Source organism: Diabrotica undecimpunctata, chromosome 7, assembly GCF_040954645.1.
Source record: "Diabrotica undecimpunctata isolate CICGRU chromosome 7, icDiaUnde3, whole genome shotgun sequence".
Classification (NCBI taxonomy): domain Eukaryota; kingdom Metazoa; phylum Arthropoda; class Insecta; order Coleoptera; family Chrysomelidae; genus Diabrotica; species Diabrotica undecimpunctata.
The window spans coordinates 4,399,204-4,423,269 of record NC_092809.1 but is presented as its reverse complement, the minus strand read 5'-3'; the positions used below and the strand labels follow the sequence as shown (position 1 = coordinate 4,423,269).

The 24,066-nt window shown below is 34.5% G+C and overlaps 1 protein-coding gene and 2 non-coding genes across 3 annotated transcripts in view; 2 read left to right on the top strand and 1 right to left on the bottom strand.

The window, feature by feature from the left end:
* LOC140446170 (N-acetylglucosamine-6-sulfatase-like) overlaps positions 1-16,808 on the bottom strand; it is a 30,550-nt gene extending 13,742 nt beyond the window's left edge. The window contains exons 1-5 of the mRNA XM_072538702.1: positions 16,678-16,808; positions 16,505-16,572; positions 14,846-14,971; positions 14,732-14,791; positions 13,869-14,075 (exon numbers count right to left, since the gene is read on the bottom strand). Coding sequence (XP_072394803.1) covers positions 13,869-14,075; positions 14,732-14,791; positions 14,846-14,965 — 387 coding nt within the window. The 5' untranslated portion in view covers positions 14,966-14,971; positions 16,505-16,572; positions 16,678-16,808. The remainder of the gene's footprint in view (positions 1-13,868; positions 14,076-14,731; positions 14,792-14,845; positions 14,972-16,504; positions 16,573-16,677) is intronic.
* Positions 7,606-7,679, top strand: TRNAT-AGU (transfer RNA threonine (anticodon AGU)). The gene has a single exon. It is a non-coding gene; the product is annotated as a tRNA-Thr (tRNA).
* Positions 11,004-11,075, top strand: TRNAD-GUC (transfer RNA aspartic acid (anticodon GUC)). Its single transcript has one exon. It is a non-coding gene; the product is annotated as a tRNA-Asp (tRNA).
* Positions 16,809-24,066: the final 7,258 nt, after the last annotated feature.

Sequence of the window (24,066 nt, the reverse complement as noted above, 5' to 3'; positions counted from 1 at the left end):
AAAACATTGATCGTTCAAAATGATATTTTCATTTGTAGAAATGTTATGTCTTGTGAAGATAGATACTACTGATTTTTCTATATATAAATTGAGACCATTCTCTAAGAACCATGAAAAAAGAGATTCACATACTTTGCTAAGGCTTTGTATATAGGTTTCATATTTTTTGTTTTCTGTATAGATGCAGAAATCGTCGGCATACTGTACGATTTTGAATGAACGGTTATTTATTTGGATGTTATGTATGTCAGAGCTGTATATATTGAATAACATTGGAGATAAAACTGAGCCTTGTGGTATACCTTGATAATTATATCGCGGTCCAATTAGCTTGTTATTATGATCTCTTACGTAGATGATCCTCTTTGTGTAAAATCCAATTATTGTATCCACGAATGCGATTGGCATATGAAATAAATTAACCATTTTATTTCTTAAAGTTGACAAGCAAACTGATTCGTATGCTCCCTCAATGTCCAAAAATAGTCCTGTTAAATAGTTGTTTCTGGTTAAGGTATTTTGTACATCTACCACAATGGTTGTTAGAGCGTCTAGTGTTCCAAAGCTTCTTTTATAACCAAACTGATTTTCAGGTAGCAAATTATTTTTTTGTAACCACCAATCCAGTTTAAATTTTATGAGTCTCTCTAAAGTTTTAAAAACGCAGGAAAGTAACGATATTGGTCTGTATGAATTTGCAATATTTGGATCTTTACCAGACTTTAGGATAGGAACCACAATGGCGTTTTTAAATGAATCAATAACGATGTTATTTTGAATGATGTCATTAAATACCTGTAACAGCAGATCTTTAGCGGCTCTTGGTAGGTTGATTAACATAGGGTATTTGATTTGATCAATCCCTGGGGAGGTATTATTGCAATTTTTGAGAGCGAAATCTAATTCAGATTTAGTGAAAGGTTTCAACAAAAAGTGATTGGATTGGTGACTTTGTTCGGATTGGTTAGAGAAATATTGAACCCAGGGAGGAGAAACTTTATTAAAGAAGTCATCTAAAACTTCATTGCTGAAAGGTTTTATACTATTCTGCGGTTTTCGATTCATTTTGTTGGCCTTTGACCATATTTGCTTAGAAGAGGTATTTTTGTTTAAATTGGAGCACCATTTGATCCAACTGGATTTAGCTTTTTGCTTCAACTGCTTTTTTGTTCGAGCAGTAACTTCCTGACATTTTAAGTAGTTATCAAAACTCGATGAAAGTTTGTAAGCTTTTAAAGCCTTTTTTCTTTCATTAATTATTATATCACATTCAGGGTCCCACCATGGTGGTGGGGGACGATTTTTGAATTTAAGAATTTTATATGGAGGGATAGATTTTGAAGCAGATTCATTAATACAATTAATAACAAAATTATAATTTTCATAAGTGTTTAAAGAGATACTATAGTTGACAAACATTTTTTCTATTAAGGATGTATAAAGTGACCAATTGGCTTTATTGATATTCCATTTGCTTTTTGGATAAATTGTTTCATGTGATGTGTTAGTTGTGAAAAGGTTCATGGTTATAGCAAAATGATTTGACCCTAAGGTATCTGAAGATACGGACCAGGAAACTTTACTGGCTAGATTGGCTGTAAACATTTTAATGGCTATTATTATATTAAAAGTATTTGTTTCTTAAACTTTTTAAGCAATATCTCTTTTAAATCAAATTTAACCAGAAAAATTACTCGTAATTGTTTAGGAAGGGGTGGAGGGGGCACATTTGAACGTGGGGTGGATTTGAACAATTCAAATTTCCCTCTTAGGTCGGCATCAGACTGATCGACCGACCACGACCAACCGTCCGACGGCGATCAACCAACTTTTGTAATTTTATTTTTAAACTCACATTACTCGTTCGTGTTCCATCGACCGACCGTCAAAACCTTAGGAGGCTGTAGCAACATAACCACATTTTTGTAATATTATTTTACCAGGCTTTTTGTAGAAAAGTGAATTATGAATAGAATTAGCAGCGATAATTCTACTGATAAATTATTTATCACTTATTTATGTGAAGACGTCTTCGTAGGAGTAGGACAGTTTGAATACGTGACATTTTTTTAAAAAGACACCAACAAGGAGAATTCTTTGTGTTATATCCCATTCTATTAGATGATTATATTAAATTTCAAAATTATTATCGCATGAGCATTACAAATTTTGAAATGTCAATGGTCAATGTCATTGCTTAGAACAGTATAAATGAATGCAAAATGTTCCATATTCATCGACCAACGATCAAAAGTTCCAACAAGTCCGAATTTCAAAACTGGACGATCGCGGTCGATCGCTGTAAGTGATGGACGGTCCACCAGTCTGACTCTGCGCATACATATTCATAGATTCGTAATATTGGTCGATCGTGGACGGTCGGTCTGGTCGAGCAGTCTGATTCCTTCCTTATAAGCACCGCAATATTAGTAATTTTTGTTATACGGTGTTGGCTACATTTATACTACTAGTGTGAAGTTGCATGAGCGATTGTTGTTGTGTTTACAAACGTAACAGCGAACGTATGGTTTTCGGTATTTAAGCGCAGCTTTGTGTAATTTTGGTTGTAAGGATAATACAAGCAAAATATTCGGAACTGGGTGGTGTTGCTGCTAAGGGTGGTATTCCAAGGTATGTGTTCGATATTTAACCTAGTAATAAAATTCTAACCCTAAATTTTTATCATCATCATCATATAACGGGGGTCCTACGGCGATTGCCGCATCCCGCATTTCAGCCTCCATCTTTTCCTATCTCTCCAATCTCCCTCTTCTAAGTGGCCTCATTCTCATCACGTGACCATACCATTGAAATTGCCTTCCTTGTATTCTATCTGAAAGAGTATCTCTAATTCCTGTACGGTTTCGTATTTCCTTATTCCTGATTCTTTCCATTCTCGATACTCGACATGACCTTCTAAGATAATCCATTTCCACAACATCTACTTTATCTCGTTCATTCTTTGTCATCGTCCAACATTCGGCACCATATGTGGTAATTGGTTCTACAATTGCTCTGTATACGCGAAGTTTGGTATGCATCTTTATTTTATTAGACCACAGTAATGGATTCAGTATTCGGATGCATTTTTTCCCTTGGGTTATTCGGTTTTGTACATCTATATTAACTCTGCCATCTGCTGATATGATGCTTCCTAGATATTTATACTGGTTGCAGCCTTTTATGACTGCGTTTTCAAGCCTCAGATCTGTGGTATTTCCTCCAATTTTTAAATATTCTGTTTTGCTTATGTTTACAGTAAGCCCCCCTTTGGCATATTCCTCAAATAATTTTCGATTCATATAATTTATATCTTCCTCATCGGTTGCAACCACCACCTGATCATCTGCAAACAACAATGTATACAGAGTTTCTTGTCCCACTTCGATGCCCATAAATCTACATTTATTTCTCCAATTCCTCAATGCTTCTTGGACGTATATTTTAAAGAGTGTCGGTGACAAACAGCATCCTTGCTTTAGGCCTTTAGTGACTTTAAATTCATTTTAGGTTCTGGTTCCAATTTTTACACAACTAACTGCATTTTCGTACAATTTATATATCGCTCGGATATACGTCGAATCCAATCCGGACCTTTCGAGGACCTCAAGCATTTTCTTTAACGGGACACTATCATATGCTTTCTCAATGTCTATAAATACCAAATGGGTCTCTCTACTTCTTTCGACACGCTTTTTAATTATTTGTCGTAGGATAAATATATTATCAAGGCAGGATCTCCCGGTACGAAAGCCGCTTTGTTCTTCAATATCTTGTATCTGTCTTTCAACCCTCTTCTTTAATATTCTGCCGTACAACCGGCCCATAGAGCTCGTCACACTAATACCTCTATAATTGGAACAGTCTCTTTTATTCCCTCTCTTATATATGGAGCTTATATATGATTTATTCCAATCTTTAGGAATTTCCTGGTCTCCACACATACATTTATTGAAAAGGTCTACTATTAATTCTAAAAGTGCAGTTGGCCCATATTTAACCAGCTCTATGGGAATGTCTCCAGGCCCTGTGGCTTTTCCGTTTTTAACCTCTTTTAAGGTTTCCGTCAATTCAGATAATGTTATTAAAGGGATTTCCTGTCTTTCGTCTCTGTTGTCTATTAATTCCCTTATCTTTTCCCATCTGTACTCTAGTCTATCCTCTTTCAGCAGTTTCGTATAATATTCTTCCCATTCATTTAACTTTATGAGAGAAATGTTGTCTTCATTTTTCTCACATTTCCTAAACTGCTTTAATGTTTTCCAAGCTTGTGCCACTTTTGTTCCACCCATAAATCTGTCCAGTTCATCACACCTAAATTTTTAACTTACCTAAATTTGAAATCTGTAGTTGCGGGGCACATTTGAACAACAGAAATGGAGCACTTTGTTCAAAGATACCCCATTACTGCAAGCTCCATTAAGAAGAATTAAAAATAATGCTAAATGTGAATTTTTAGGAACTGAGATGGTACGCATATACAAAAGAAAACGTGCAGAAGTGCCTCCAACTGAAGATGATATTCAAAATGCCATACAAGTAGTGGAGGGTGGCATGAGACTTCGTATGGCTGCTGCAACGTATGGAATTAAACACACGACACTATTTTATAGAATAAAAAGGAAACAGAAACGAGAAAGGACAGAACAAAGTGGTGTAGTTTATAATAATCTGTCGAATTATTCAAGTTTGTATTCTACTGGTCAAGTTTTTAACAAAACTGAAGAAGACCTATTAGTTAGTTATATATTAAAATCTATAAAAATAAATTACGATTTACACTGGAAAATGGTATCCCTCAAGGATCTGTATTAAGCCCCCTGCTATTCTTAATAGCAATCAACAACGTATCTATCCATTTTATGCTTCCAGTAAAAGCAAACCTTTACGCCGATGATCTTGTAATATATATGAGAAGTAAAAACCTAAAATCAGCTACATCAATACTATAAAATATACTAAATAAATTAGAAGGGTGGTCTTTAGATATAGGCTTGAGATTTTCAACCAAAAAAACTAAAGTAATAATATTTGACAAAAGGAAAACACAACACCACTTAAATTTAAAACTTAACGGAAATACACTTATAACAATCAACGAAATCAAATTTTTGGGAATGACATTCGATTCTCAACTAAAATTGACATCGCACATAAATGAACTAATTAAATCATGCCAACAGAGAATAAATCTTCTAAAAGTTCTTTCCAGTCACAAATGGGGCGCAGACACAACTATTCTTCTGCGATTATATCAAGCTCTAATTAGAAGCAAACTAGATTATGGATGTATATACTACGAAACTGCTACTAAAAGTCAAATGAACAAACCGGACATCATCCAATCTACAGCATTACGCATAGTTTTCGGAGCTTTCAGAACCACGCCAATTAGCAGCCTTCAAGTTCAAGCAGGAGAACCGCCATTAACTCTCAGAAGACAATATTTTTCAATGTGTTGTGCTACTAAATATCTCAGTGCAAAGGAAAACCCGTTTATAACAAGCCTAATAAGGCGCAACCCTCCAAATCTGTACTCAAATTATTGCCCTAGAAACTTACCTTTCAATGAACGAATAAATCGATTTGAATTCGATATACATCAATTGAGAGCCACTTTTACAAACAGATGCCAGTCTCCTCCCTGGAAAGTTCAAATACCAAAAGTAGATTTTACCTTACTTAACTATCCCAAACATTCACACAATCCTTCTGAAATACAACAACAATTTCGGTCTACCATCTCCAGATACCCTGATTTCAAACTAATTTTTACTGATACCTCTAAAAGCAGTAATGGTGTAGCTGCTGCAGCTATTTTTGAAGACAACACCTCTGTCACCCGTCTAGCCAAGGAGTGTAGCATATATACCGGAGAACTGCAGGCAATCTTCAACGCACTGAACCAATGTACCAGCATTGATACAAACTTTCTTATTATATCAGATTCTCTAAGTGCCTTAAATGGTGTCAAGCAGATGTATCCTACTCATGCCAATTTAGCATTAATAAAAGACATGCTATACAATGCCCAAACATGTGGTAAAAACATAACATTTTTATGGGTACCATCCCATGTTGAGATAAAGGGTAATGAAGCAGCTGATAAAGCAGCAACAGAAACTATCAATAACATGACAATTCCTATTATGCAAAACATACCAATTTCAGACCAAAAAACGTTAATAAAAACTTACATGAACAAAACCTGGCAAGTAAAATGGAACCAAACAGAAGCAAAATTAAAAAGTATCAAACCAGATGTTACTTCTGCTTTACTACCGCTCCCAGCTAAAAGACATGACCAAGTAGTTATTAACAGACTGCGGCTAGGTCATACAAAATTTACACATGGATACATCATCTCCAAGGACCCTCAGCCGATTTGCCACATCTGTCAAATACCAATTTCAGTGCAACATATAATGATAGACTGTCCAGTGTACTCAACAGCAAGAGTAGCTAGCCTTAGCCAAGCTACCAGTTTTAAAAAAGAAAATGTTGGGACATGTTTTGACAATTATGAACGTGCTCTTTCAGCCTACGATTTCACACATTTTACAAACATTGTAACGCAGAAGGGAATCAAACAAGTTGGGCAGATAGTTTCAGCAGAGAGAGGCCTCCTAATCACTATGACTGGGATAATTAATGAGTTAGGAAATAGTGTGCCTCCGGTGTATATATTTCGTAGAGCCCGTTTTCAATGTTATAATGTTGAATAAAGCTCTCTTGGGAAGCATGGGTTTAGCTAGTTCGCCAAGTTCTGGATGGATGACCAAGGAACTGTTTCTTAATCACATTAAACGTTATATACAGTGTTCTTCTGGTTCCCAAATTTTAATATTGATGGAAAATCACGAAACTCATTGTTTCTTGAGTCCATTATGTGGCCACATGAAGAACCGCTAGATGTAGCGGTTTATTCGTCGTTTAAATCAAAACTTGCCATTATGAACGAATGCAGGGTAATGCATCCTACTCGAGCAATTACCATACATGATTTAGCATCTATTACAAACACTGCATACACTTCTTCATTTATCATGAAGAATGTAGTTAAAGGTTTTAGAAAAACGGGCACTTGACCCCTAAACCGTTTTGTTTTTTCGGATGACGATTTTGACTGTGCTTTTGTTACTGACAGGCGACCACGAGGAAATAATGTAAAGAACTCAACAGAAGCTGTTCTATCTACATCAACCCCAGTAGCACATGAAATTGAAGTTGTTCCATCTACATTAACTACAGTAGCACCTAAAATTAAAATTGTTCCATCTACGTCAACCCCAATAATACCTAAAATTGTACGACCTGTCCCAAAGGCTGCCCCGAGAAAAAATATTAGAGCACGAAAAAACGTTAAATTTTGAACATTTTTCTTATATGTAAAGTTAATTTTTTTGTATGTTCAGATAATTTCTTGGTAAGTTTGATAGATAATATTACATTATTAAATGTGCTAATGTTGTTTGCGATACCTAAAATAAATAATTGTAGGCAAAGTAAGTCATAATTCATTTAAAAAGAAAAAAAACGTTCAAAAGTGCCCCATCCAATCCTACTCTAAAAATCTTGAAAATGTGTATTACAAATTTATGTAACGGCGCCGTGGCTTAGTTGGTTAAAGCGCCTGTCTAGTAAACAGGAGATCGTGAGTTCGAATCTCGCCGGGGCCTCAACCTTTTTCTTATTTATATTATGTAAACAAAAATCTAATTCCCACAAAAAAGTTCCTCCACGGCGGGGAATCGAACCCCGGTCTCCCGCGTGACAGGCGGGGATACTGACCACTATACTACCGAGGAATACATTTGTTAGTGGTTTTCTCATAAATTTCTTCGACTTTTATGTTCAACAAGATAAACAAAAATGCCTTGAAATGTATCGGTACCGTCAATTGGGATGGCCTTAATTTGCATATTATTGCAACAGCACAGAAATCGAAATTAATAGTTATTTCGAAGCCACGCCTTTTGTGCAGTTGAGAGCAAGTTGTGTGTGTACCATAAATAATTTTATTTTCAACGAATTTTGCTGAAAATGAGCGGGAAAAACGTAATGTTGATAAAAAGCGGAGTTTCCAAAGAATGTTAATTATTTTTTAAATATGAAAACTGAAATAGACACTATTTTATTGGTTATAAATAAACTACTGAAGCAACAGGTAAGGAGTTTTAATGCATTTAATACTAATTGAACCGAAGCTTCTATAGTGGCGGTGTATTACTTTTTTCTTTATAGTAAAATGCTTTACAAAGAACTGCATCGATAAAATACTCTGTGAATGCAAACATTTCTGAATGTAGGAGAAACCACCAGACCTTTAAATGTCGGGATAAACGAGCATGAAACATACATCAAAAACAGGGACATCGACAAATCACATATATACAAAATATGACTGAGACGATGAGCATAGGAAAGATGAATTAGTAGATTATGAAACAGGAGAACTCCAGTGCAGTTTACCGTGCCTTTTACTACAACCAAAGGTTTTCTGCGAAATCCGTTAATCGTTTAGAGGTGTGAGGTGGTTGACTGTACTGTACACGAATACATATACACAAATGCATAATGCACGTACAAATAATACGAACAACCACAGCATACTCAGATTTGATGTCCCGATGATTCTTCAATAATATTTTTATAGTGGAAAACAAAACGTCAAAAATATTAGTTTAAGATATAATTTGTATATAATCAGTTGAGGCTTAATCCCATACATACAACCAGTGGCGCACCCAGAATTTTCTTGTAGAGGGGTTTTGGTTGGGCTCCGAATTTCTTTTTATCTACCTCCATTTTGAGTCCTTAAAATTTGTGAGTAGTAGTGTCGAAATAGTGCCCTGGGGTGGGGGGCTTGCCCACAAACCCACCCCCGGGTGTGCCACTGTATACACCATATTTCTTTCAAGGCTAACTCTTCCTCAATTAACGCAGATTACTTAAATTTTTATCCTATTTTAGAGTCTGAGATAATTTTGGCTAGTAAGAAATTGAAAGACAAAATGACGTGTGGACCTGATAATGTTCCATCCTTTTTGGTTAAGGATTGCATAGGTGCCTTAACTGTGCCACTATTAAAAATTTTTAATTTATGTCTTCTTAACAAGGAATATCCGAGTCTCTGGAAGGAGTCAAAAGTGTGCCCAATATTCAAAACTGGTGAAAAGGGTCAGGTAGAAAACTACAGACCAATTTCCATTATTTGCAATCTATCGAAAGTCTTTGAAATAGTTTTGTATAATCGTATTTACTCACGCACTCGTAATCAGCTGTCTCAATATCAACATGGTTTTGTCTCCAACCGGTCCACTGTGACAAACTTGTTAATGGTCACACAATATATCTTAGCGGCCCTAGATAATAGAAGTCAAGTTGACGTCATATATACTGACTTTACGAAGGCGTTCGACAGAATTCACCACGGCGTATCACTTTCTAAATTGTGTCTCTTTGGTCTTTCTGAGGATGCCGTGACTTTTATGAGGTCTTACTTGTCAAATAGAACGCAGTTTGTTGCTTATAATGGTTACAAATCGGAAAAGTACCTAGCTTCTTCAGGGGTTCCACAAGGTTCTAATCTAGGTCCATTATTGTTATTGTTATTTATTAACGATCTGTGTGAATCAATTTCTGCACCATGTTTATGTTATGCCGATGATTTAAAGATTTATTCATTGATAAGTGACCTTAATGATTGTCATTTTTTGGAGAGTGAACTGAATCGTGTACATGAATGGTGTAAAACAAATCATTTGAATCTTAATGCCAATAAGTGCAAAGTAGTTAGTTATTCTAGGAAACAGTCTAATTTATACCATCCTTATATTATCAATGGCAATGAACTTGAACGTTTAAATAAAATTAAAGACCTTGGAGTTACATTTGATTATAAACTCACCTTTGTTGAACATGTAAATTTAAAGGTTAAAGAAGCACTTAAATCTTATGGATTCATAATTAGAAATAGTCGAAATCTCACTAATATTAAGGCAATTAAATTAAATAAAAAGAGAAATCAAACGATTTCTACTTAGCGAAACCGAATTCAAATCTTAACCACTGTGTTTCCTAAAATTTGCGAAACAAACAGCTGGATGAATTACTCAGCAAGGGAATCTAAAATTGCATTCCACAAGCCGTTCATCCTAGTCAAAATTCGTATTGAATTCAGTTTCTCGTACTTCCAACGAAGTAAATAACAAAACAGAATGACGGTATTAGATTTTTGTTTTGATACAGTGCAGCAACAACGGCTGATACGTATTTCGACCTTCTTAGGTCTCTTCAGAACGGTATAGTCACTACTCTGTTGTTGCTGCACTGTATCAAAACAAAAATCTAATACCGTCATTCTGCAATTAAATTACTTTATTACACTTTTGTACGCTGTAAACTTCAATATGCCTCTGTCATTTGGTCACCTTTTTATGATGTGCATATCCAACTTATAGAGCAGGTGCAGCGTAAATTTTTAAAATTTTTGTCTTTCAAAATTAACGGCATATATCCCAAGCAGGGCATCAGCAATAGTGAGTTGTGTAGCGGTTTGGACGTAGTATCATTAGAATCTAGACGAATTAATGCCTCCCTAATATTCATGTACAAGCTACTACATAATCTCATTGACTGCCCTGATATTCTTTGAAAAATAAATTTTAACGTTCCATCTTATCCAGTGAGAAATTCGATTACGTAGCTTACTAGGATGGCTGAGATCTACCTAGGTGATTGAGTAGTTTCTTTAAGTTAAGGTAAAATACTCGAAAAATGTGTTATTTAGTTGGTACTTATGAATTATTAATATATCATTTAACTTTAGTATTGTATTTTGTCCTATAAATGGATTCTGTTGGACAATAAACGCTATTATTATTATTATTATATTTAACTTGGACACGCTCACATAAAAAAACCAGTTTCAGAACCTTATTTTTGTTTGTCTTGTCTAACCTAAGAGAAAAAATACGTGAGAAAACCACGTTTAAATGTATTCCTCGGTAGTATAGTGGTCAGTATCCCCGCCTGTCACGCGGGAGACCGGGGTTCGATTCCCCGCCGTGGAGGAACTTTTTTGAGAGAATAATGATTTTTATTTATAAATTAGAAAAAGATTGAGTCCCCAATGAGATTCGAACTCACGATCTTGTGTTTATTAGATAGGCGCTTTCACCAACTAAGCCACAGCGCCGCGTTTCGTTATAGACATTTATAATACACATTTTCAATGTTTTTCGAGTAAACAATTTATTTTTCTTATTAAAAATTGTTTAACGCAAAAATTGTTTAAACAAGTTGGGAAACAAATATTTTAAATCCACTTAGTCAAAGCTTTGGCTTGAAACAAGGATGCCAATGCCAAGAGGGACAGGGTACATTTACTTTTCTTTTTACAGTTTTACAGAATCTTTGTACATAAGTTAAGGGTTGAATCCCACAAAAAGTACTTGCTAAAAGTACACATTTATTGTCAGTCCATTTATTAACAATAATTCCCTTTTCAATATCAGACTTATACATATATGATCCTCTGCCACGTTAAGACATTACCATGTCGCTTTCCATTATACATCCCTTGATTATGATTAACCTAATTGTTCTTAAACTTAGCTTCAAACCGGAAAAGCAGTTTTCGCAAAAAATTCCTGAATTTGAGGGATCAGAAATAGTCTTGCTTAAACTTACAACTCTAGCACCTACACTAAAAGATGTTTCTTCATCAGTAAGCTCGTTGTATGAGTCAGAAAATGTGAAAGCTCCTGTTATGCAATAAAATCGACAATGTAGCCAGACGTGAGAGCTCGAATAAACATTTTGTATCCCCATTTATGAGATTCCCTGAACTAGTACCTTTATATGCAATCATAGTTTCGTCTATGGAATACTGATTTTCAAATTGATGTTTCTGGCAAGTAAATCTGACTGCATCCAAAAATGGTGTAATTTTGAAATACCAATCTTTGGTTTCGTCTGTAGATTGGCTGTAGTTGTCAAATTGAAATTCTTTTAGTGGCATAACATCCGCAATTTGGGATATTTTAGAGAAAATCTCCCAATAGTGTTCTACTGCTGGTAAATTTATTAGTCCCATCAATAATAAAATGGATAAGAAATCTGTTATTTCACGGGGCGAAATGTTGATGGATTTTCCTCTTATCTGTGTACTGTACAAATTAGACTTGTACATGATAGTTTCAATAACGTCAAGTAAAAACAACTTGGTGAAAAATTTCAAAAGCGTAGCTACCTCTTCACTAAAAAATCGATCAGGATCAGAAACAGAAGTAGTTGTAATATGATCTTCTGTCCAGTTGAAATGGGTAGGATCTCTTTTTGCTTTTTTTCTTCGTACAACTTTCTCTTCTTCGTTTGCTCCTTCCTCATCAGCTTCATTATCTTCATCTATTTCTTGTATAATCATATTCTTTGGACCTGTTTCATCATCAGAGTCTTCGAAAATATTTTCGTGTTGCAAGAGATTTTCTTCCGAATCAGAAAAATCGGAAATATCTAAAATATTTGGATCTACCGGAGGTACTACAAGCGTTTTTTTCTTCCCATAAACATGCAGCCCTGATTGGCTTAAAATCCATAATAAAAAATAGTTTTCTTTGTAAAATCTGCAACAAAAAAAACTTGTATAAACTTACAAGGTTGCTTTTTACCTACATAGTTGTTTGAATGCAGCATATATCGGTATATAGGTCTTTTATCACTGTAAATATTAAAAAAACTAAAGTAATGAACTTTTATATTCAAATAAGTAGTAATGTAAGTGGCAAAGTAATGCCAAAATATTGTACTAAAAGGGTTTTTACTTACTTGTATGATGCAACATTTATTCACTTTTAAGTAGCATGTACGCACACAGCTGTTTACTTTAGGCCATATTGAAATAAAATTTCTCAAACCTTTTAATAGATGTTGCTGCCAGCCTTAACACTAATAAAAGACATTTTAGTTTAAAGGCAACCTTTCTAGATAGGATATGTAAAGCAATATGCTATTGAAATTATCGTTTAAAGTTGATGTAGCCAAAAAGCTACAGAACCAGATATAGAGCTAATAGACTGTTATAATATTATTTCTGTAGTCACTACGTCTTCACACATTGCTAACGCTTTGTGCCCTCCAAATATAAAACTTGGCAGGACCCCGGTCTTCCTAATCTTTCGGCATACGACCATTAGTGATACCACTGCCAATACGAGTCCGACACCAAAACGAAGGTGGCACGCCACGTACACAAGGCACGTGTCGTGGGGCTTCACCTCCCCCGTAGTACCTGTGTTGCTATTACCTCACCCATCCGTGATCCCCTCCCACGGGCGGACAGGATAGAGGAAGCAGGTAGAGGAATTTCCACCTCGCACGTGAACAGGTCGCCGTCGATGATCTCTCCTCTACCACTCTTAAATCTCCAGGCAGGTAAGTGCCGGGACACTCTTTTGGCCTTACACGCCTCTTTTGGCCTTACACCATCAATCGTGGTGTCCGATAGATACAAACTCCTACACGGAAAGCCAGTGAACAGTCCTGCTATTTCTTACTTTTTGAGAGGTAAGCTACAAAAAGCGCCATCTATTTTTATGGCCCACTATCGCTTCTTTTGTACAGCATATCCACAATCGACTGCTATATACATTATATTGCCTAAGATAAGAACAAGAACAAAAGTTCTAATATTGTCATATAATTACGTATAAAGATAAGTTGTTTAATGGCAAAATAAGTTCTGCAGAAAATTGCAGCAAGTTTTTAATGTTTTATTGAGTTTAATAATTCAAAAGTATATGAAAGTCGTAATATTGCAAATAGATATGTTTCGCGTTTTTAGAAACAAAACGTATAACACTTACCTGATTTAAATATTTTCCTGAGTAATAGGTTGTATAGTTTTTTGCGCTTTTTAATAAAGCTGCTATGCTGTGTGGCTCATGCGTCTGTTGCCACGCTAGACTCGAACAATTTCCAGATATCGAATTGTTCACGACACCTGTATTCTCTAAGTATTTTCCAGTAAGAATAGTGCTTCTACTCGGGCAACAAATTGGCGTATTTACGTACTAAAACAATAATTGTAATATGCTAAAAAGTTTAGTTTTAAAAAGTATCATAACTAAATGAATGATTAGCATAAATTATGTAGGTAGCTTCCACATATTATATAGCGAAAGGAAAACATTGGAATTTCGTAATATTTCGTAATTAAAATTATCAGAAAACTAGTAGAGAGTAAGCGTACTTTGACCTTTGATCTCTGACGTCATACCACGCCTCACCCTCCGCGCTGGTCATACCAACACATCCCGGCCACCACACCATTTCTGTAGTTGTGATATTATCCGCTACTCGTCACCACCAGTAATTAGCCATTTTTGATATGAATTAACTTACAAATTATTTTTGTAGTTCAACTTTTATCCAGTAGTCATCACTATCTATACCTCAGTGCTGTATTTAGGCAAATGGTAACCATTTTAAATAATTTTTTTGTAGTTCATTATATTAGTAATCAAATGTGTAAAACTTTTTCAAATCAAAGCAGTAGTTTTACTTTTTTTAAGTTAAATAACTTGTATTTATGGCAGGACTTATTATAAAAAATTTAAATAATTAAATATTCAAAAACATTATGCTTCCTAGACCCTCATGTAGCTACTATAATACTGCCATTAGTAAATGAGCCTAAAATGTGCCTTGCTTTTGCCAAAATACTTACAGCGTTTTGGAACGTTTTCCCGTTATTGGCTATCAATTCAACAGTTTTTTTCATTGGAATCTACAAGAAAAAAAACATAAAATTAAGACACCCAGGCTATTAACACAATCGTACCATCCCATCTAGCAATAAATCTTGATCGTCTGTTATAATCAGTATAAAGTTAGGTTCTCCTTTAAGAACTCCATACATACTACTAGAGAGTAGTAGAAAGAGACGCAAAAGGTTATTCATATTTTCCTGAAAAACAAAAATGGAATGAAGGAATTAAAAATATGACTATAGTAAAATTTATAAATTAAGGTATACTTAAGTAGATGCAGCTGATGAACTGTATTAAAAATTGGCGGAATTTTACAAAAATCATAAGGATAAGAAATTATTCAATTAAAAAAGTAATAAAAATTGTAATATGTGCCAATATAAGGACACCAAATTAATACAAAAAATTCTAATCGTAAAAGAACGTCATCATACTGCACCAAGGTATATGCAGCGTTCCAGAACAACAACCTATGTTACATTAGTATTCTCAAAAACTAAAAATAACTGCTCATATTTAAATAACTAAATGAAAATATTTTGCAAGGTTAGCATCTTGTAATATTTTATATAAACAAAAAAGACTAAACAAAGGTTTTTTCGGGGAAATAACTGTTTAATTTATATTATTTTACATATACAATGTTAAAATTAAGTCCGAGAATCTTCAGGGTGTGATTCTATAGTATTAATGGATTTAATCACTTCGTATAATTTTGTAATTTATACAGGACAAGAAAATTCTTAAATACGATTAGAAGGAGAACCTGATCTTTGAGCATCCGGTAATGTATTTGTTCACTTGGCTCGCATTATTCCATAGCATTAAAATTTCTGTCTTTATCATGATAATTATTATACAGGTGTACCGCTGCTTGTACATAATGCCAAAAGGGGAATATTATCATTGGGAACAGTTCAAAGGCCACGGATACCATATTGCAAATTACCAACAGATACGGATATGAAGAATTGCTTCCGTGGTGACAGTCATGAATATACTGCAACGGTTGACGGCGTAGATATCTCATCTATAATATGGAAAGATAATAAAAATGTCGTCTTGCTTTCCACTTTTGGAAGTATATCTCCTATATACAAAATAAAACGCTTTGATAAGACTGCGAAAAAATATATCGAAGTAGACTGCCCCTTTGTAATTAAACGATATAACCGTCATATGAGAGGGTTGATCTTATGGACAGCCATATTGGAAGATACAAAATTTCTGTTAAATTTAACAGTTGCCAATTCCTGGATACTCTATAGAAGAACGACGGTAGTTAAAAACCCACACGCAAAGCTTTTAACACAAGCAGCTGTTCGCATAGAACTTAAAGGTTGTTCAAGATGAGCACAACCACAGCAAAAAAAAAGAAGACCAAGTACATTGGAAGCTGACATCCAAGACAAGAAAAAGTGAGGACCAGCTCAGTACATTTCTCCCAAAGATATTAGAAGGGACCAATATGGACACTGGCCGACTATAGAAGATAAAAACAACGGTGTAAATATCTCAATTGTAAAAGGTGTACACATCGATGATCATTTCTAAACTTCCACTAAAGTCCTTTTTTGATGTTTGATATCAATAAAAAAAATCATGCATTTAATGGTTAAAACTCTGTCACAAATTATCGGTGACAGGTACCTACATAATACTACGTTTTTATTTCTATCTATTTTTTGTATGGTTTATGAAACCTAATGTTATATATTTAATATATTTACCCTCCTCGTGGCTTTTACTTCTTATCGAATTTTTTGCATCCAGTTTGAAAATTTTTCACGCTACGCCCCTGGAAAAAATAAATTAAAAAGGTCAACACCAACATCCTGTATAGTCTAGCTTAACACAATGCTTTAGGATAATTATAGTAATTTTTATACAAAAATCTACGTACCCAAAGTTGTCTTTATAATAAAAATAAGTCTTTATTTTGATTCTTATTTTCTCTAAACAATAAACAGTGTTCGCTACCTAGTAGCATTTGATATCACCCAAATACCATTTCAGCTACAATAAAGATATTTCTATTTAACGTATTCCCTCCATAGATGACAGTAACATCGAGATTCTTAGTATATTGTATATACTTTATATTTTTTACTAAAACTTTTATGAACTCTCTTGTAAAAATTATAATAAAAATTTCTACAACTTTATATAATTACAGTTTATTAAGTACATTTTTGTGAGATAGGTTTTTTATAGATTTTATATTTACATACCTACATACTTTTTCGTTATTCATTACATTCGCCATCTATTCGTTATTTCTTAAACTTACGGATGAAGTTCTTCGTTACAGAAAACTATAATATAGTTTTCTGTCCTTATGAATACAGAACTTTCTCTGAAATTTAAAAAATAACAAATAGATGGCGACTATAATAAATAACTAGATGGTATAAAAATATAAAATGTAAAAAATAAAAATCTATCTTACAAAAATGTCCTTAATAAACTGTAATTATAGAAAGATGCAGAAAGTCTATTTTTATTTCAATTTTTAGAGTTTATTATAAGATATATTGGCAATACCTATATTTTCATTTAATATTTTTATAATGTAAGACCACCTGTTCTTTCTATTGTAAGAATATCTGTTGTAGGCAATATTATTAATTCTACTAGCATAATATGATTATGTAAGGAGAGCATGAAGTTAAACCTATAAATGAAATTGGGGGAACGTTACTGACGTGAGTTTATGGAGTGGTTTTATATAATATAATCTCATAATGAAAATACGTTGCCAATGTTCTAAAACATTAATTGACATCTATTCGCGAGATATTGTACTAAAACAAGAAATGATAGAAGTCAGTAGAAAGAATCTTATGGGTGCTGCTTTATAGCGGATGCCAAAAATAATTATTAATTCTTTCATGCTTTCCAAAGAACTACAGTTTATCAGATATATTTTTGTAAGGTAGGTACATGTTGTGTTTTCATTTTCATACATATTAGTTATTTATTCTAAGCGCCATCTATCCTTTGTTTCCTAAACTTACAGAGAAAGTTCTTTATTCGTCAGTACAGAAAACCATATTAAAAATGTAAGAACATGCACATGCTATATCTGTTGTAGCAACGGTTGTAGGCAATATTAATTCTGCTTCTGCTAATGATTAGGTATGTAAGAAGATCATGAAGTTAAACCGATAAATAACATTTAATTGCCATCCTGGATGAGCGCTACAAATACGAGTTGATCGAGTGGATTTGTAGGATTTGTACATAATGGAAAAATGTTGAAAATGTATTGTTGATAGACGCGACGTCTATCTGCGAGATGTTGTACTAAAACAAGAAATATTAAGGGAAGTCAATAGGAAGAACCCTCCCACGGTTCGTAGACTTACTACGTTAGTAACCGTGGGAAGAACCAATTTAGGCGGGCTTGAAATTTGTGTACACTATTTACCGGTATGCTTGGTTTGTCGCTAGGGTGGCAGTGGTGTAGAGAAGGGAACTACCATTATTTAAAAAAGAATCTTTTTTCTTTTCAATTCTTTTCTAAACAATGGTCTTACCACAGAATAAATAACAATTGCTTTATTATTCTGTGGTATTATCAGGAGATCACCTGTGGGAGATCAGGGCTATAGTGCGGTAGTTATTACAGTCAGTTGGTGAGCCTTTCTTATAAATGGGTATGAAAGTGAGCTTACACCAATCATCTGGCCATTGTCATGTGTTCCAGACTTCATTACACAGTTTGAACATTACTTCAATTCCTATGTCTCCCATTTCTTTGAGTGCTTCCGCCGTGATTCCGTCTTCTCCTTGAGATTTTCCAGTTTTTAATTTTTTTATTGTGGTTTCTATCACCGATTTTAAATTATGTGGTTCCTTTTCGATAAATAAAAAGAAAACCGAATACCTGTGCATTGGAGCAGAACAAAAAGATCTCATATTAGACAATAACACTACGATAAAGCACTGCTGTGACTACAAATACCTAGGTATCACTATTTCACAAGATGGAACATTAGACAAAGCCATAAGAGAGAGAAATACGTCAGGGAGAAAAGCCATCACAATGTTAAACACCATTTTATGGGACCAATCCATCAGCAAAGAAAATAAAAAGAGGATATATGAGACTATAGTAAAAAGTATCACTTTATACAGCTGTGAGGTATGGCCACTGAAAGAAAGAACATTGTCAACGCTGAAAGCGACGGAAATGGATTTTTGGAGAAGAGCCGCAGGAAGATCTAGAAGAGAAAGGATTACCAACGAACGCATTAGAGAAATAATGGGAATCAAACCAACAATCACAGATGACCTAACAACAAAACAACTTATCTGGTTCGGACACATACAAAGAATGGACGAACAACGAATGCCAAAAGAAATACTAAAGTGGCAACCAGAAGGAAAGAGAAAACGAGGTAGACCGAGAAAAAGTTGGAGCGAAGGAATAAATAACGAACTGAGAGAGAGGGCCATAGAAGAAGATCTATGGAACAACCGGTCTAAGTGGCGATTGAAAGTCGGAAAACGGCGGAGAACGTTATAAACCGACAAGTAGTAGTAGTAGTAGGTTCCTTTTCGTCATTTATTTCTTCTGGATTCACGTCTTCATGGTCACTGTGAAACAACATTTCACAATATTGTTTCCATGTCGCTGCTATGCCCTCTGAATTGGTGATGATCCTTATCTTTAGTTACTTTTTACTAATTTAGTTACTATTTTACTTTGGCAAACAGTTTTCTAGATTCTTGACGGTCGGCGTGTTCTTGTAGTTGTTTGCATATTTCTTTAATATGATTATTTTTGTCTCTTCTAATTGATGATTTTAAAGTGATAAAGTAGGTACTTTATAATTTGTTAATTTCAATTAAATTTACAATGGTTAAATCAATGGGACGGTAAAAAATTTTTTCATAGGGCAATTAGAAACTCAACTTTTCTTTCAAATATTTATTTGAATGAAAGGTAACAATTTTGTATTCAATATAATTTTAAAATTAGCTAAAAAGCTACAAATATAAAAATGGCAGTGCATCACACATTTAAAATTAGGTACCTAAGTTATGTCTAAATGACAATCAATGGTGTATAATTCTGAGTGTCTTACAATTTAAACAAAATCAATTATTTTTTCAAAAGCCAATATTAATCATTTTTTCCTAATCATTTTTATTATTCACTAACCAAATTTTTTAGTGTGTTTTTATGTGAAGTCCAGTATACAGTCCTTTATGTGATTTTTTTAAAGAAATATCTTAACAAATACCAAATGCATATATGAGAACATAATATCAAGTATTCATCAAACAGCACAGGAGGTCTTAGGAATCAAACAAAATAAAACAGACAGAAAATAAATAAGACAAAGACCGATACAATGAAATGAAGAAGAAAACTAGAAAGATAATTATGACCTCCAAAAATGAGATATGGGATAGAAGGTGCAGAGAGATAGAATCTTATATTGGAGGACGACAATGCACTGAGGCGTGGAAGTTTATAAACTCTGTTAAGAAGCCGACTAACGAGAAAGTGATTCTAAATCCCATAAATCTCGAGGATTGGACACATTATTACAAACATCTATTAAATGAGAATAGAGACGAATTTAAAGAAGATATGAATTCATCAAGAATCGAAATTCTGGGAGAGCATATTACCATAGATATCAACATAGTTCAAAAAGCTATAGCAGGGATGAAGAATGGAAAAGCAAGTGAACCAGAGGGAGTAACTACGGAATTAATAAAGAATGGCTCAGAGAAATTACACAGAATGATCACGGTGATATTTAACGTATATATTAATGGACATCCAACACCAGATGAATGGAAAACAGCATATATGACCCCAATATATAAAGAAGGTGACAGGAGAAATTGTAAAAAGTATAGAGGGATATCGGTCACAAGCTCAATGAGTCGACTATACGGTCGAATACTACGGGACCTGATAGAGAAAGATTATCAATCGTCTGAAGACGAAGAACAAGGAGGATTTAGAGCAGGTCGTTCATGTACAGATAATATCTTCTGTCTTAAACAAATTATAGAAAAGAAAATTGTGACAAATAGAGAGTTACATATGACTTTTGTAGATCTTGAGAAGGCATATGACACAGTCCCGCTAAATAAACTATGGGAAGTCCTGGGCACATCAAACATACATCAAACATTGGTTAGTGCTCTCAAAGATCTATATTATGGTTCAAACTCCCAAATGAAATTCGGAAACCTCTTAGCTGAAAAATTTGCAGTTACTAAGGGTCTCAGACAAGGATGCTGTATCTCTCCGACTCTATTTAAGATTTATATCTCTGCAGCTCTGAAACAATGGAAAAGGAAAGTCAAAGGAATGGGTATACAATTGAACGAACAGGATTACATATATACTTTACAGTTTGCAGATGATCAGGTGGTGATCTCAAATGACAAAGAAGACATGGAATACATGCTTAGAAAACTAATTGAAGAATACCAGAAATGGGAATTAAATATCAATTTAGAAAAGACAAAATACCTCTCAATTGGAGCTGAAGCAGAACAACTCGATATCGATGACAATCAAAAAATAAATCCATGCAACGAATATAAATACCTGGGCGTCATCTTCGACCGTAGTGGAAAAGACGAACGAGAAATAGAACATCGAGTTGTACAAGCACGAAGAGCTATAGCATGTTTGAACGGAGTTCTATGGAGTAAAGAAATATCAAAGAAAAGAAAATGGAACATCTATGAGACAATGATTAAAACTAGCCTACTTTATGGAGCTGAGACATGGAGAATAACCGAAAAATATAAGAAAAAGGTCGAAGCCACGGAAATGGATGCCATCAGAAGATCGATGAGAATATCAAGAGCCGACAGAATACGGAATGAAGTGATAAAACAACAAATGGGTATAGAGGGCACTATAGTTGAGGATATTGGGAGAAAACAGCTCATATGGTATGGGCATGTAAGCCGAATGGGGGACGAAAGATTGCCTAAAAAAACGATGATGTGGCAACCCCCAGAGAAGAGGAAATGAGAAAGACCACCACAGAGCTGGAACCTGGGAGTTAGGAAAGCGATAACCGCTCGAAATCTGGACGAAGACCTAACTCAAGACAGAATACAGTGGCGTTTGGGAGTCGGACAACGTCGTATGACGTTATAAAAAACCGAATATATATATCTTAACCGAAAGAAACGCCTTTAAGGAAAATTATGGATTTTCCACCAAAATGGGATCGCTCTTAAGTAGTGGTACTTTTTAAAACTTGACAACAGCTCTGAAGATGGCTTTATCCAAAAGCTCTCAGCATGGAAATTAATATTTACGCACTTTAAAAATACTTTCCTATTCCATTATTTGATTAAGTATTAAGTTATTGATTCTAGGTTTTGCTAGTTGTGCAAGCGATTATATTTCTTCATTGCCAACAATTCAGATAATATGATGGAATCCCTACAAAGTTTTTATTTTTATGTTCTTAGTTTGCAGTTGGGTTGTTGCGGATTTTATAAGTAGTAGACTTGAATGATGAGGATATAATATGTTATTTAAGCCAGTTACTGAATTTCAGGAATCCGTAATAATGATATGGTTTTTGATATTTAATTAGTTTTTTTGTTTAATTTAAAGTAAACGCTACTCCCACTCTCTCTTAAATTTTTGGCACATCAGTAAATATATAAGATCATGGTTACTATATGTGTATCTGGAGTTCTTGGAGGACATATCGATTTAAAACTTTAGGATAGAAGCAAATAATATATATTTATATTGTCATGTGATATCTCGTATGTCGCTGTACGTTTATTAATAACATAAGGTAGAGTGCCCATTTGCCAGTCGTCTTGTTCGTTTTTTCTATCTTAGTATAATCATTATTCCCTCTCCTTTTATTTAACGTATCACACGCTCCAATCGGACCAATAACAAGGGATATATGATTTAATTCCGGCGCTAAAGTTTTCGTTACGGACAAAAAGACAGACAGACAGGCAGAATCTCCTTCTTTATGTGCCGTCTTCTACTGAAGGTTGGCGACCATCAAACAATATGTTTCTCTGTTTTGTGAAGCATGTATTATGTTCGCAGCTTCTGGTATTTGAAACCATTCTCTCAAGTTCCTCAGCCAGGATTTCTTCTTTCTGCCCAAACCTCTTCTACCTTCAATCTTGCCTTCCATGATAAGCTGTAGCAGACTGTACTTATCATTACGGAACACATGGCCCAGGTATAACGCTTTCCTCCTTTTAACAGTTGTTAACAAATCCACCTCTTTACCCATTCGTCTTAATACCTCTGTGTTGGTCACTCTGTCTATCCAAGTTATTCTCAGTATGCGTCGATACAGCCACATTGCTAGAGCCGTTAACTTCTTTATAGTTGCTAATAATAATAATAACAGGCAGAATAAGCAAACTAAATGTATTGACACTGTCATGTGATATCTCGTATGACGCCATACGTTCTACGATAAGGCATACGCCCTTTTGGTAGTTGCCTTGTTCGTTTTTTAAATCTAATAAAATCGTTATCCCCTCGCCTTTTATTTAACGCATCACACGCTCCAATCGAATGAATAACAACGTATACATGATGTAATGCCAGCGCTGCCGACTAGCAAAAAACTTTTTTTTAATCGATTATTGATACCTGTACGAAATGGAACAACGAAGTGGTGTCGTTATGCAATATGTAAGAATGATACACGCTCTAAATCATTTAAAGACAATATATATTTCATAAATTTTCCAATTTTTATTTGTTTATAAACAACGTTATTTCTTATATATGTATTACAGGATCCAACTTGTTATTACAACACATTTTGGAGACGGCTATCGCCTTATTCCCGTTCTCCTCCGCCAATCCTCCCGGTCCAAGGCATGCTTCTCCTCAAAACCTCTCGATTCCATTGCTCTTCTAATTCCTTCATTCCATGAGCGTCGTGGTCTACCTCTTTTTCTTCTTCCAGGAAGTTTACATCTGTGAAGTTTTTGGGGCCAACGTTCATCAGGCATTCTCAATAGGTGTCCAAACCATTTTAAACCTCTTCTTTCTATTCTGTCAATGACTGTTTCTGTAGCATTCATGATATTTCTTATAGACTCGTTGGTCTTCATTTCTAATCTTGATGTTCTAGATAAATTGATTTTAGCCTTGAATTCTAATTCAGTAATATTTGCTGATAAAACCAAAATAAACTTGTTTGGGTCCGATGGAAACGTATCCCTATGGGGAAAGCCGAACGAAGAACTAGAATTAAAAAATATAAAAGCTACGGTAACTCACGGTGAAGTTGGGGTCATG